At 37.3% G+C, this 15771-nt stretch overlaps 1 protein-coding gene across 4 annotated transcripts in view; it reads right to left on the bottom strand.

Moving 5' to 3' along the window:
* EIF4G3 (eukaryotic translation initiation factor 4 gamma, 3) overlaps window positions 1–15771 on the bottom strand; it is a 427927-nt gene that overhangs the window by 88983 nt on the left and 323173 nt on the right. For all 4 annotated transcript variants that reach the window (XM_006883565.1, XM_006883564.1, XM_006883567.1 and 1 more), the window contains one exon: window positions 8448–8645. In XM_006883565.1, coding sequence (XP_006883627.1) covers window positions 8448–8645 — 198 coding nt within the window. The remainder of the gene's footprint in view (window positions 1–8447; window positions 8646–15771) is intronic.

Here is a 15771-nt window from a genome sequence, read left to right as displayed (position 1 = left end):
GGTTCAGAGGAGAGAAAAGTGTAACAATGAATGAATGGAAATCCAAACTCTCTGTAAATTTTCATTGAAATTAATAATATTAAAAAATTTCTCAATTTGAAAAAAAAAAGATTCTTTCATTGCTGCACAATTTCCTCCTCCCCCACTCCACTATGCTATGCACCTCTTATTCTGGACTGTTGTCATGCATAGAATACCTAATCATGTATTTCTTTTAGTCGGTTCTTTCCCTCATCTATTTAAATGCAGTGTTTATTATTTACCCCCTCTTTTCTTAGTTACCCCCAACCCTCATGTCAGTCCTATTTTATAACAGTGGCATTATGCAGTATTTGTCCTTTTGTGATTGAGATATTTCACTCAGCATAATGTCCTCAATACGTAACAAAACAGGAGTAGAGGGGAATTTCCTCAATGTAGTAAAAAGTATATACACAAAATCAAGAGCCAACATCATTGTCAGTGGATAGAGATTAAAGGCATTCACTTTGAGAACAGAAACTAGGCAGCTCACTATAACCTCTCCTATTCAATACTATACTGGATGTTTTAGTGATAGCAGTAAGACATGAAAATAGGCATCTATATTAGGCATCCAAATTGGTAAAGAGAAGGTAAAATTATTTCTATATGCAGATGATATGATAGTTGTTGTCGTCGTTAATTGCTTTCAAGTTGAGCAGGACTCATACCAACCCTTTGAACAAAAGGCCTGAAGCCTTTCTATAACTATCGACATTTATCAAAGTTCATAGAGTTTCCAGAGGCGTGTTGTTCAGGAAGTATGACAGTATACTTAGAAAACCCTAAAGACTCAGCAAGAAAACTAGTGGAAGTAGTTGACCAATTCAGCAAAGTGGCAGGATACAAATCAACATACAAAAATCAACTGGATTTCTCTACAATGACAAAGAGAATACAGAACTGGAGCTCAGAAAAACAATACCCATCACAATAGCTAACCACAAGATTAAATATTTGGGAGTAAATCTAACTAGAAACACATAATATGTATTCAAAGAAAATGATACAACATTACTACAAGAAACAAAAAGAGACTTGGAGAAATGATGGAAAACCATGGATAGGAAGACTCAATATTGTGAAAATGAAATTCTACCAAAGGCAATCTACAAGTTCAATGCAATCTCAATACAAATACTAATTCCATTCCTCAAGAGCATGGAGAAGGCAATTTCAAATTTCATCTGGAATGGGAAGAGACCTCAAGTAAGCAAAACACTCCTAAAAAAGATAAACAAGGTAGGAAGGCTTCTCAATCCCTGATCTCAAATCCTACTACACAGCTGTGGTAGTCAAGACAGCATAGTACTAGTACACTGAAAGACACATAGATCAATGGAATAGAATTGAGAACCCAGAAATCAGCTCATCTACCTATAGTCAACTGAGTTTTGACAAGGAGATGAAATCAGTTAGGTGGGGAAAGGTAAGCCTCTTTAACAAATGGTGTTGGCAAAATTGGAAAACTTAAGCAAGACGCACACCTCACAGCATACATAAAATCCAACTCAAAGTGGATCAAAGACCAAGTAGAGCAGAATCAAGGACGATACACTTTATCAGAGGAAAGCTCAGAAGAACTCTAGAAGCTCTAATCCACAACATGGACAGTTGCCCAAGCATCCTGAAAACCCTAAAACCAGGAGAGAATAAAATCTTCTAAGAATCAAATCCCTATGCATATCCAAAAACTTTTCCAACAGGGTAAAAATGAAAGCCACAGGCTGGGAAAATATATTTGATAATGACATGTCTGATAAGGGACTTATAGCTAGAATTTACAGAATACTCCAGCACCACAACAAGATAAGGTAAACAATGCAATCGCAAAATAAGCACAGGATATGAACAGACAGTTCACCAAAGAAGACATTCAGATGGCTAACAAGCACATGAAATGTTCAAAATTCTTAGCTCTAAGCAAGATGCAAATCAAAACAACTACAAGATACCATCTCACTCTAGTAACAATAGCAAAGTTCAACAGAGCAACAAACAACAAATGCTGGTGAGGTTGTGGAGAAATTAGAACCCATATTCACTGTTGGTGGGAGTGTAAAATGGTGCAACCACTTTGGAAGTGAGTGTGTACTATTTTTAAAGAGATCACAATAGAAGGTTACAGAGAGAGCAGCCAACAATTGTGAAACGAAACTCAGCAAACATAAAAATGTCCAGGCTTGCTGGTCTGATAGATTGGTTGTTGTTAGCTGCTGTCTGTTGCTTATAGAGACACTGTGAACAGCTCACCAGGAGCTCTGAATTACTCCATCCTCATAATTACCAAGAAAATCGTACATGAAGAATGCAAAAGATCGTTACAAAGGATGAAAAAGAAGAAAAGACCAAGATGGATGTCAGATGAGACTCTGAATATTGCATTAGAGCGCTGAGAAGCCAAAGCTAAAGGAAGAAACCAAGAAATCAAAGAGCTAAACAGAAAATTTCAAAGGGCAGCCCAGGACGATAAAACAAGATACTATAATGAAATGTGCAGAGAGCTGGAGTCAGAAAATCAAAAGGGCCGAACTCGCTCAAGAGTTTCTTAAGCTGAAGGAGCTGAAACTAATAATAAATTAAAAAAAAAGAAAAAGAAAAAAATATCATGTACTTTTCACCAGAAGCTCAAGGTGTGTTCACAAAAAAATAAGGCCCCTAAAATTGATGGAATATCAGTTGACATATTTCAACAAACAGATGGAATGTGAATCAGGTCATGTCAGAAAATCTAGAGGACAGCTACTTGGCTAGCTGACTGAGTGAGATCTACATTTGTTCCCATATCCCAAAAAAGATGATCCAATAAAAAGTGACAATTACTCGAAAATATCATTAATATAAAGTATTATAAATCAATATATTAGAATATAAATTAATATTGTATATTAATACAAAGTGTCCTGATTATTAAAAAATTACTAATATAGTACAATTGACAGAGAAATACCAGAAATTCAGGTTGGATTTATAAGAGGGCATGGTAACTAGGGATACCACTGCCGATGTCAGCTGGATCTTGCTGAAAGCAAAGAATACTAGGATATCTATTTGTGTTTTATTTACTATGAAAAATCATCTGATTGTGTGGATTATAACAAATTATGGCTAACGCTGAGAAGAATGGGAATCCTAGAATAATTAATTATGATCACGCGGAACCTATACTTAGACCAAGAAGCTGTTTTTCAAAGCAAACTAGGGGAACGCTGCATGGTTTAAAATGAAGAAAGGCATGTGTCAAAGATGTATACTTTTTTCATACCTATTCAATCTGTATGCTGAGCAAATCAATTAAGAGGCAGGATTTTATAAAGAAGAATATGCCATCAAGATCAGAGGAAGACACGTCAACAACCTGTCTTATGCTGGTGACACAACCTTGCTTGCTGAATATGAATATTATAGGACATAATATGCTTGCTACATAAGATCAGAGAATATATCACCTTTTAAAGACAAAGATCAGTGGAACAGAAGAGAAGAAGTCTCACCACTGGACCAACAGGTAACATCATGATAGATGGATAAAAAAGATTGTATTTTTCAATGATTTCATCTTGCTTAGATCCATAATTAACACTCCTGGTACAAGCAGTAAAGAAATAAGTGTTGTACTGGAGCAATAAGTGTTGGAAAGGATGGGGAAAGAGAAGAACTCTCATACACTATTGGTGGGACTATAAAATAACACAGCCACTCTAGAAAGCAGTTTGGTGTTTTCTCAAAAAGCTAAACTTAGACATTTCATATAGTCCAGCTATTCCACTGTTTGGAATATACCCCAAGGAAATTAGAACTGATACACAAATAGAGATTTGTACACCAGTGTACAAATTATTCATAATTGCAAGAATATGGAAAGAGACGAAATGTACAACCAGAACTGAATGGATTGAGAAATTGTGCTACATTCACATGGAAAACTACACAGCACTCAGGATTAATGATTTACAAAATTACTACATTAACTAAGAGACTGGACAGCACTATGCTGAGTGAACTAATTCAGTCTCATAAGAACAAATATGGCATAGGATCATTATTGTAAAAACAAAAGGAAAACTAGTCAAATGTGCATAGGATACAAGAGGGGAAGAGATGGGAACAGAGGGGTGAAGGTGGAGGTGGGGGAAGGGAGAATCATAGGGTTGCATAATTTGGTGGGAGGAAGGAAGGGGGTGGTGTTAAAGAAATGGGAAAGATCCAGCAGGGATCTGGAAAGACAGGGTAACCATGGTAAAAGACTTTATAAAACATAATGAATGAGAATGATTGTATGAAACACTACATCAATTAAGGAGGGTGTGAAACACAATATATATGAACTTTGTATGCAAATCAATGTAAAAAAGTTAAAAACCCCTCAAGAAATAAAAGATAAAACAAAACCAAACAAAAGAGCATTGCACTGGGAAAATCTGCTGTCAAGGACCTCTTGTCAGCAAGGATGTCAGATTAAAGATTAAGTTGTACTTGATTCAAGAGGTCGTCTGTGCAATGACTCGGTATCTATCTGACAGTTGGAAAATTAATAGGGATTACAGAAGAAGAGTAGATCCCACTGGGTTGTGGTGTTGGAGCAGAACACTGAATATACCATGAAGTTACAAAAGAACTAACAGTTATGTCTTGGAGAAGATACAGTCAGGGTGCTCCTTAGAGGCAAAGATGAAACTTAGGCATACTGTTAGGAGAGTTCCATCCTTGGAAAAGGACAGCATGCTTGAGATGATGGAAAGTCAAGAGAAAAAGAGGCAGATCAACAAGATGGACTGACACAGTGACGGCAACAATAAGTTCCACTATATCAGAGATGATACAGATGGCACAGGATAGGACAGGGTTCAGATCCATTGTTCATAGTTCTATTATGAGTTGAGTAAACTCTATGGCACCTAACAACAATGTCCACCATAATCAGTACCTTGTTCTTCCTCTCCTCTTCAGAGACCAGCAATTAGATGGCTATTACCAACCTTTTTAGATTCCAGTCACTAGTCACAAAAGTATGATGTAGAGTCAATATCAAGAGGTTGTTTTGCAATTTAAAAATCACTGAGAAAAGTTTTATAAATATGAGTACAAAAAAGTTTCTAAAGTGGTTGCCTTGTCTATAATCTCATTTTATTCTAATACAATTTATAGTCCTGATCAAATTAATTTTCATCAATGGCACATCTCTGTTGTGATAGATTTCTCAACTCTAACAGTAATTCTTTACTGCATGTCATGAAAAATTCAGAATTGAGAGACAGCACTAAAGAGTGAGCCCGAAAATATGGGATCTAGCTCTACCTGCAAGTGATGGACCTCAGGATGTCTAGACTGCCAAAATAAAAATAAGTGAAAGAAAATTAGCTTGCTTTTAGGTACTTATGGCATTTTATGAAGAGCCACGTAGCATCAGGATTTAGAGAAAGACTCATGAAAAAACCTGTGTAATACAGATTACAAAACCTTGCTGGGAGAAAATGAAGACGGCTTAAAGACTGAATAAGATGGATATAAATGACGTATCAGTAGCAAGAAAACAAAAATCTTCACCCACTGGACCAGGAGGTAGCATTTTGATAGGTGGGGAAAAGACTAAAGTTGTCAATGACTTAATTTTTCTTGAATCAACACCCACGGCACCACAGTTAAAAGACGTGTTGCACTGGCGACACCTGCTGTCAATAATCTCTCCACAGTGCTAACGAGCAAGCTTATCAATCAATTTAGGACTCAGCTGAGCCTGATCTGAGTCATGGTATGTTCAACTACAGTCTACACATCTTAAACTTGATCAATGAATAAAGGGATACCAATGAAGAATCAGTATCTTTGAATAGTGGTGTTCGTGAAGAGTATTAAGTATTAAATATACTGTCAAAAGAACAAACAAATCTCTGTTAGAGGAAGTGCAACAACCACGTGCTCCTTAGAGGCAAGTATGGTGAAGCTTTATCTCACATACTGTGGACATTTTATCAGAGGGGCCATTCCTTAGACATTATGCTAGGAAAGGTAGAGGGTCAGCAAATGAGAGGGCAGCTCTCCAAGTGATGAGTGACACAATGACTCTAACAATAGGTTACATGTCAGAGATTGTGAGGATGACAGAGGAGAGAGCAGGGTTAAGATCTGAGGGTCAGTGCATTTACGGTTGGGTCAGTTCTGACTTGACAATACACAAAAATACAACCTAACTGAAATCTAGAAGGTGCTGAATAGAAGGTTTCTGTTATTAGAATCACCCTTATGCTATAGCCAAAATGTCAAGACCATCACAAGTATTAAGCTAGGAGCTTTATGTGCATAATCTCATTTATTTCTTTTATTCTTATAGTAACATTTAGTTGTATGAATTACTTAAAGATTAAAAACTGAGGCTTAAAGAGACTATGTAACTATCTTGAGGTGATAAAGTTTGTATGTAGTAAAGAAGGAACTTAAATTTTAAAGTTTAAATTTTAAGCCTACATCCGTGAGACTTCAAAGCCAATTATTTGCAACCACTATGTTATGGCGTTCTTGCTGGGCTCAATCTGAACTTGCATGTATACCTTTTTTTCTCCATTTATTCTCACCATTGGGCTGAGTGGTAGCATTATGAAAGATGATAGAGACTGAAATTGTTGACAACTTCAGTTTGCTTGGCTCCATAATCTACACTCTTGACACCAGCAGCCAGGAAATTTAAAGATGAATTGCACTGGGAAAGTCTGCTGTCAGAGACCTCTCCAAAGCACTGAAGAAAAACAATGACAGTCTAGAAACTAAGGTGTGCCTGATCCAGGCCATGGTCTTTGCAATTATTCGCTATGCATCAGAGAGCTGGACAATGACCAGGGATGACAGAAGGAGAGTTGATGCCTTTGAGCTGTGGTGTTGGAAAAGAGTATTGAATATACCATGGACTGCTAGGAGAACAAACAAGTTTGTCCTGGAGAGGGTGAAGCCAGGCTGCTCCTTAGAGGCAAGGATTCGGAAACTTCGTCTGACATACTTTGGACATGTTGCAAGGCAGGATTAGTCCTTGGAGAGGGACGTCATGCTTGGGAGGGTAAAGGGACAGTGCAGGAGAGGAAGACCCTTGATGAGATGGATTGATTCAGTCACTGAGGTAATGGGGATAGGTGTGTCAGAGATAATAAGATTGGAAAGGGATAGAGAAGGGTTTAGGGCGGTTGTATACATGGTCGCTATGAGTTGCAGGTGACTCAATGGCACATAACAACAAAAACATTCTTGTTTAAGGATGTCTCACCCCCTCCTAGGGTGTTCTTAATGGTAGGGAGTTGTGCTGCCAACCCAAAGGCAAGTGGCACAAGTCTACCAGCTGCTTTGAGAGAAAAAGATGGGTAGCCTCCTCCCATGTGATTTAAAGCCTCTGTAAACCAGCTGGAGAATCAGCCACGAGATGGTTTCAACTACACAGCACAACAAAACATATCCTTCCAGGTCTAACTCAAACTCCACTTGTTTCATGTATGTTATTATTTCCCCAACTTGACTGTTGGTTTAAATAACTTAATTAGGGGTAACACACTGCACTATCACAGAATAACATGCAAGTGACTTTTGCCCTATAAATGCCTGTATGTGTGTTTTTAATATGGATTTTGTATTCCTTAAAAACAGAGTATGAACTTTTTTCATGCCCCAGAAGACTTACCTATCTTTGACATAGGTACTCAAGAAATAACTGTAGAATGACAGAGCTTTGTGTTTTTTCATAGCTTGTTTCTAAGAAGTGAGGCACAATGACAATGAGTAGTAACACGAGAAAAAAAAAACTCAAAAATTAAAGAACAACACACATTTCAGACACAAGCACCTTGGTAACAGTAACAGGAGGAAAATACAGATGGTACAGGGCAATTCGATGTCTGTGCACCAAGGAGGATAATGAACCCTAATCAGCAGCTCTCTGGTTTACTGTTCTAGCACGCCTTAGATAACCAGGGGTCAAGGTTTCTAAAGATGCTATTGTCAGTTTTCAACCCTTTCTGACAAGCAAACAATGAACCTTTAATTTCAGAGGCTGCAATTAAAACTTAGATATTTTCCATTTTAAATTTAAGGAAATAGAAACATATTCGCCTCATCTTTAGAAGACGTGGCCCGATGAAGATGTTCCCCATAGAAATATCCCCATAGACAATTTCACATTACAAATTTAAATCTTACTCAATTGTCTTCACTTGTGATGAGACCAGATCAGCAAATTTCAATCTAGCCACCAGACTCTCTTCAGAGGAGGATAAACATTGTAATCAAACAAGATTTTTCCCCTCTAAAATGAAGTCATTACAATAGTGAGAGCTAAAAATATATTCTCCCCTTTACGTTGCCCCAATAACACTTCTGGGAAGAATGTGTAGTGAGGGGAGAATATACCTCTTGGAGATTTCTGGTTTTACTCCTTCCTCTCTTCTTACCGTTACTAGACATCGACACATGTTTGCGTAAGCCACAGAGAAACTGGGTTCGTCAATAGCCTTCTCAAAGACCAGGTCAATGACTCCTTTCAGCCGTTCCTCTGTGTCAACAGTAAGTCCTGACACTTGCTTCATCAGCTGGTTGAACATCTGTGGTGTCAATTTATTTAAGATACTTCGAACTTTTCTGAAAAGTTCCTAAGGACCACAAAAAAAGATAAAAATATTAGCAACTGTGACAGTAAGAGGCTTTTTGTAAAGATAAATGTTTTGTTATAAATTCAATACTCCTGATTATTAACAATGATAGTGAATTATTCTTGGAAATAATTAAATCCATCTATTTTTAATAATTAGTCAAAGACAATACCATATCCTTTACACAAGGATTCTAGGACCTAGATGTTCCCACACTTCATTGGCAGGAACATCTGTTGGTACCTTTGTGAAAACAATCAACTTGGCAATGGATATTAAAAGCTTTAAAACAGTGACTGTGCCCCTTGAGCTAGTGAGTGTACTTTTATGGATTTATTAATATTAAAGGATTCTTGTTTAGAGCCAATAAAGGCCTGGGGCATGGGCGTGGGTATTTAAAAGTCAGCTGGGCCTGACTAATTAATTATGTTTGGTATGAACATTCTTCTAAGTGATACAGTGTTGGTCTGCCAATTTGCTATACTGAAGTAACTTGGGGTTTCTGTGATACAGAACACTGTACCACTGGTGTGTCAAATGCCATAATGGTTACCCATGGTGGACAGTGTTTGGAGGAGTTCCCAGACTGGGACAGACTTGGAAGCAGGAGTGGCATCCACGTCCTAAACAACATGCCTAAGGAAACTATGAACTTAGAGAAACAACAATAGTTATAGGATCACAGAGTTGCTATGAGCTGTGCTCAATTCAATGACACTTAACAACAATGACAACTAACAACTCTATCAAAATTCTTTGCAGAAACAAGTGGAATGTCCAAAACCAGGAATATTCTAAATAAATTATTGTATAATCATACATCCATAAGCAAGAGTCTATTAAAATATTATAAAAACTCTCAGCAAACTAGGATTAAATAAAACTTCCCTATAACTAGAGAAAAAAGAGATCTAAAAGCCCTTATTAACAATGAAAAGTAAATATCCTCTCCTTAAGACTGAGTATAAGGTAAATAGTCTGCTTTCACCACTCCTATTCAAAAGCATCCTGAATGTTCTAGGTAAGGAAAAGAAATTCAGAAAAAAAAAAGAAACAAATTTTTCTATTAACAGATAATATGATGTTCTACATAGAAAACATATGGAACCTGTATTTTTTTTAAAAGGGACTAGAACTAACTAGTGAATCTAGCAATGTAACCACTAAAAAAAAACCCCCAAATCCAATGCTATTAACATATAATATTGTTGTTATGTTCCATTGAGTCAGCTATGACTCACAGTGAGTGATCCCATGAACAAGAAGCTACAGTCACTGTGTCAATTCATCTTGTTGACCGTCTTCCTTATGTGAGCAGAGGGTCACATACTATAAACCAAAAACTGTGGAAATATTTTTTTAAAAAGTATCATTCATAAAAGCATCTGGTGGCAGGGGAGCTCTGGTGGCCTAGTGGCAAGGAGCTGCAACTACAATTCCAGAGGCGAATGGTTCAAATCCACCAGATGCTCTGCCGGGGAAGGAGGGACAATCTCCTCCTGTACCAGTCAGATCTGATTTGACGGTACAGGCACACAAAAATAATAAAATAAAATTTAAAAAAAGCATCTGGTGGCATAATGGGTAAGACTGTGTGCTGTCAAGCCAAAGGCAAGTAGTTTGAATCTACCCGCTATCTCTCAGTAGGAAGATGGGCAATCTCCTTCTGTACAATTTATAGCCTCTGAAAATTTCCTAGGGGATTGGCTAAGAGTTGGTTTTTACTCAAAGGCATATAACAGTACAACAGCACCAAGACTCATGAAATATTTAGGTAGAAAACAAAACAAAATGTCCATGGGATCTGTATGCTGGAAACCATAAGTCACCAATGAAAAAGAAATGGAAACCACTTTAATGAAGTAGAGAGTTATATCACATTCATGTATTACAAGATTCAGTACTGTCAGCATGCCTGCTTTTCCCAAAGTGAGCTTCATATTTAACACAATTGCTATGAGTCTCATGTGACATGACAGCACATAAAAACAACAATCTAAATCCTAGTACATTACTCTCCTGCCCCAAATCTATGATAATAATTAAGAAGATTATTCTAAAATTTGTACAGAAAGGCAAAGAAAGTAGAATAGGCAAAGCTATTGTGGAAAATAAGAACAAAGTTCAAAGATTCAAACAACATGTTTTCAATACTTACTGTAAGGTAAACAAGACACTATGATTGGCCAAAGAACACACAAATCATTAGGAAAAAAACCCAGACTTTAAAAATACGCCCAAATGGTGCAACCACTGTGGAAAGGTGGTATGGCGCTTTCTCAAAAAGTTGCAAATAGAGATACCATTTGACCCAGCAATTCCACTACTGGGAATATATACCAAAGAGACCATAACTGACATCCAAGCAGATATATGCACACCCATGTTTATCGCAGCTCCGTTCACAATAGCAAGGAGTTGGAAACAACTTAGGTGCCCATCAACAAACGAATGGATAGAGAAGCTGTGGTATATTCACACAATGGAATACTATACTGCATTGAAAAACAAGGAACTCATCCAATATTATTCAAACTGGGTGAGTATGGAGGACATTATGCTGAGTGAAATATCTCAGTCACAAAAGGACAAATATTGCATGGTGCCACTGTTGTAAAATGGGACTGATATCAGGGTGGGGGTAAGACTGAGTAAAACTGGATAAATTGTGTATACTGTACTGAAACAGATGAGACTGAATAATTTAAAAGCGATGTATGATAGGGTATTATGGTTATCCCAAGAGTCCACAATTAAGGTTGCATAGTGGAATGTACTTGGGGCGGTGGGAGGAGTGAGGGGGGGATTGTGTACCAGGGGAGGGAGTCTTTCTTTTACTTTTGAAAGAGAGGCGCAAACTGGGGGGCGGGGAGAGAGGGCTGGGCGGGTAGAGAAGTGCAGTAATGAATGAATGGAAATCCAAATACTCGGTAAATGTTCATTAAAATTATTAAAAAAAATACACCCACACATACATGATGAGTAGATTTCCAACTAAGTGGAAAGGAAATTCCATAGGAGGAGGATATCATCTTGTTAATAAATGCTGCTATAATAGTTGAAGATTTAGAAGCAAAATAAACCAAAACAAAGTCTCAAAAAAACTTGATCTTTATCTTCAATCTGACATGTAAAGTAATCAAAGATGAATCACAGAGTTAAATGCAAATTGTAAAACAATAAAATTTCAGTAGAAAACATGCTCTTGTGAGTTATGTATTTCTTAGATACGACTTTAAAAGCAAAATCCATAAATGAAAAATAAATAAACAGGGTATCATCAAGTATAACGTCATTTGTTCTGTCAAAGACACTGTTAAAGGAAAAGGCAGAAAGCAACCAGGAGAAAATTTATGCAAACCACACATCCTTGGAAAAAGACAGCATGCTGCGAAAGGTCAGCTAAAATGGCAAAGTCCAACAAGATGGACTGACACAGTGATGCATGGGCTCAAGCATGACAGGGATCATGACCGTGGGACAGCACAGAGCAACGTTCCAATCTGTCATTTAAAGCACCATTATGTATCATGGTCAACTTGATGGCACCAAACAACAATATATGAATACTTCAAGAACCCTTAAATTTAAACAGTAGGAAAATAAAAGAGAACAGATACTTCAACAAAAGTCAATAAGGGTCAATAAACCCATTAATAGATGCTCAGCAGCTTTAGTAATTTGAAAAGCACAAATTAAATTAAAATCACAATACAATTGAAAATAAACCACAAGTTGTTGTGTGCCATCAAGTCACCTGTGACTCTTAGCAGCCCTATACACAACCCTGCTCTATGCTGTGCCAAACTCACTGTCTCCAACACACCTACTCCAAACAAATATCCGAGTCACTGAATCAAACTGCCTCATAGAGGGTCTTCCTCTCCTGTGCTGTCCCTTCAACTCTCCCAAACATGAAGACCCTCTCCAAAGATTGGTCCCTCCTTGCAAAACGTCCAAAGTATTTCAGATGAAGCTTCAGAATCCTTTCCTCCAAGGAGCAGCCTGGTTAACCCTCTCCAGGATGAAGCTCTTCATTTTGTTAGCAGTCCAGGTTATATTCAATACTCTTCTTCAACACCACAGCTCTAAAGCCTCAATTTCCTTCTATCCTCCCTAGTCACTGTCCAGCTCTCTGATGCATAGCAAGTGATTGTAAAAACCATGGCCTGTATTAGGTGTCTCTAGAGTGATATCACTGCTCTTTAGTACTTTGGAGAGGTGTCTTAATAGCAGCTTTTCCCTCCTCAATACGTCTTTTAATTTCCTGGCTGCTGGTGCCAAGCAAACTAAAGCTGTTAACAATCTCAATCTCTTCACCATCTATCATGATCTATCATGATCTTGCCAATTGGCCCAGTGGTGAGAATCTTTGTTTTCTTGATATTGAGCTTCAATCCATATTAAAGGCTGCAGTACTTGACTTTCTGCAGCAAGCGCTTCAGGTCCTCCTCAATTTCAGCAAACAGGGTTGTGTCATCTGTGTAATGTAGATTGTTGAATCTTCCTCCAATCCTGATGCTACATTTCTCCTCATACAGCCCAACCTCCTGGATAATCTGTTCTGCATACAGATTGAAAAGGTATGGAGTTAGGACACATCCCTGGTGTACACCCTTCCCAATTTTGAACCATGCAGTGTTAACTTTCTCTGTTCTGACGACTGTCCCCTGGTCCAAGTATAGGTTTCATATTAGCATGATCAAAGTGATCTGGGATTCCCATTCTTCTCTGAGTTAGCCAGTTTGTTGTGATACGTACAAACACCTTTGTAAAGTCAATGAAATGCAGACATTCCTCTGGTACTTCTTGCTTTCAGCCAAGATCCATCTAACATTAGCTACAATGTTACCTTAGTACCACACCCCTTCTAAACCCAGCCTGCACTTCTGGCAGTTCTCTGTTGATGGGCTCATTTAAAAAACAAACAAGAAAAAAAAAGGTAAAAAACACCTAACAGGCATGTAACAATATGGATGGATTGCAAATGTTATTTGATGGTAAGTGAAAAAGTCAACTCCAAATGATAACATTTATAAGGTGTTCTGTAAAAGTCAAAACTACAGAAGCAGAGAAAAAAAAATGTCAAGGGCTGGCTATTAAGGGAGAGAATTAGTACAAAGAAGAATTAGTACAAAAAATTTTGGGGAAGTGATGGAAATATTCTCTATTTTGGTGACAATCACATGACTGTGTGTATCTGTCAAGAATTAAAGAATTGTAAATTTTACTATGTGTAAACTATTTTTCAACAACAAAAAAAGCAAAAATGCAAGAAACCATGACTAAATAATGGAAAATGTCTACGGCAGTAGGTTTCTTCTAGCCAAGAGAAATTAATAGAGATCAAGAGGGACCTCCTACAACCAAGAAAGAAGATGCAGGAAAAAGAGTGTTTTCTTCAGAAAAAGGTTCTTCTAGACTCAGGGGAAGTCTGATGACAAGGACCTTCCCGCAGAGCTGGCAAGAGAAAGCTTTCTCTTGTAGCTGGTGCCCTGAATTTTGATGGTGGACTAGACAGATGGCAGTTCAGAACCTCTGCACCGAAGATACATTACAAAGTGATTTGAGGCAGGGGGAGGGAGGACAAGTATGTGTTGATAAATTAATGCAACCCAACTTTCCTGTAAACTTATACTAAAGTAATAAAAAAGTAATAAAGTAATAAAAAGGAAGCTGTCATATGCAGATAACACAATCTTGCCGTCAGACAGTGAAAACACTTCAGTTTTTGTTGACTTCAGTCTTGAATATGGATTACATTTCAGAACAGCCAAAAAAAACTTCAGAGAAACCTCAACACTGAGTCAAGAAGAACCATCATGAAAGAAGGAGAAAAGTTCTTGGATCACTTGCTAATGGATCTAAAAAGGAGGAAATGCTATTCATGTCATACTCCAGCATGCATAGCACCAATAATAAGCATTGATCAGAAGTTTTATTATTTCCGCCATCAAAATCCTGAAACATTAAGTTGCCCTGGCAATTTTAAATCTTTGAGTTATCATGAATTTTATTTTCTTATTGAATGCTCTAGCTTTATGTCATAAATTCTCCATAAACTTTACTTTTCAGCTGTAATTCCAACACATGATTTAACCAACAAAAAACTTCAAAAAAAAAAACATAAGGAGAAAAGTCTGAAGTTATCAAAATTTCCTTTTACTTAAATTCACAATCAACACTCTAGGAACTGTTGTCAAGATATTGAAAGACATGTTACACTGGGAAAATAAGTTGTCAAGGACCTCCTTCAAGTGCTAAAGAGCAATGGTGTCAGTTTAAAGACTAAATTGAACTTAGTCTTATCTTTCAGTTATATTTTAAAAGACTGTTATTTTAAAGCCTAAGGTGTACTTATTTTTTATTCTCCTTGTAGCTTAATGTTGGTAATGATTAAGAATGACTGAAGAATTGATACTTTTGAGTGGTGGTACTGAAAAAGAATACTGACTAACCCAGGGACTTCTGAAAGAACAAACAGGTATGGAGAAAGTGCAACCAGGATCCTCCTTGGAGGAAAGGATGGAAAAACTTCATCTCACATACCTTGGACATGTTGTTAGGAGGGGTCAGTCCTGGGAAAAAGACATTTTTCCAACTGGAAAGGTGAAAGGACATCAAAAGAGAGGAAGATCTTCAGCAAGATGGATTAACACAGTGACTGTATCAATCAGTTCAAGTTTATCAGATATGATTAGGATAGCACAGGGCAGGGCAAGGTTCAGAGCAAGTATTCATAAGGTTGCAGCCAACATGATGGCATTTAACAACAACATGTTAGTCTTTGATTTGTATTAATAACTTTGTTAGTCTATACATAAACAAGTATTTATTTTTTACCATATTTGAGATCATATGTTGGTGCTGAACGAAAAAACAAAATTTAAAGGGCACATCTCTATCTCTAGGGGTATTTTCAGATTGTACACTTTACTAGATGCCAGGAATTATATCAAGTGTGCTTTATTTGTACCTCATTTAATTTTCACAATGGTACAACACAGTAGGTAGTATTCTATTTGTATTTTCCTTCTAAGATTAAGAACATGCCTTACAAAGCCCAGATTCAAATACGGGACTGTTCCCTCCAAAAGTGGAGGGCTTAATTGTTGTTGTTGTTGTT

Source organism: Elephantulus edwardii, unplaced genomic scaffold (assembly GCF_000299155.1).
Source record: "Elephantulus edwardii isolate Elephantulus edwardi_28Jun2011 unplaced genomic scaffold, EleEdw1.0 scaffold00028, whole genome shotgun sequence".
NCBI lineage: Eukaryota > Metazoa > Chordata > Mammalia > Macroscelidea > Macroscelididae > Elephantulus > Elephantulus edwardii.
Note: the sequence above shows the minus strand (reverse complement) of the source record. Positions and strands in the feature narration are given on the sequence as shown.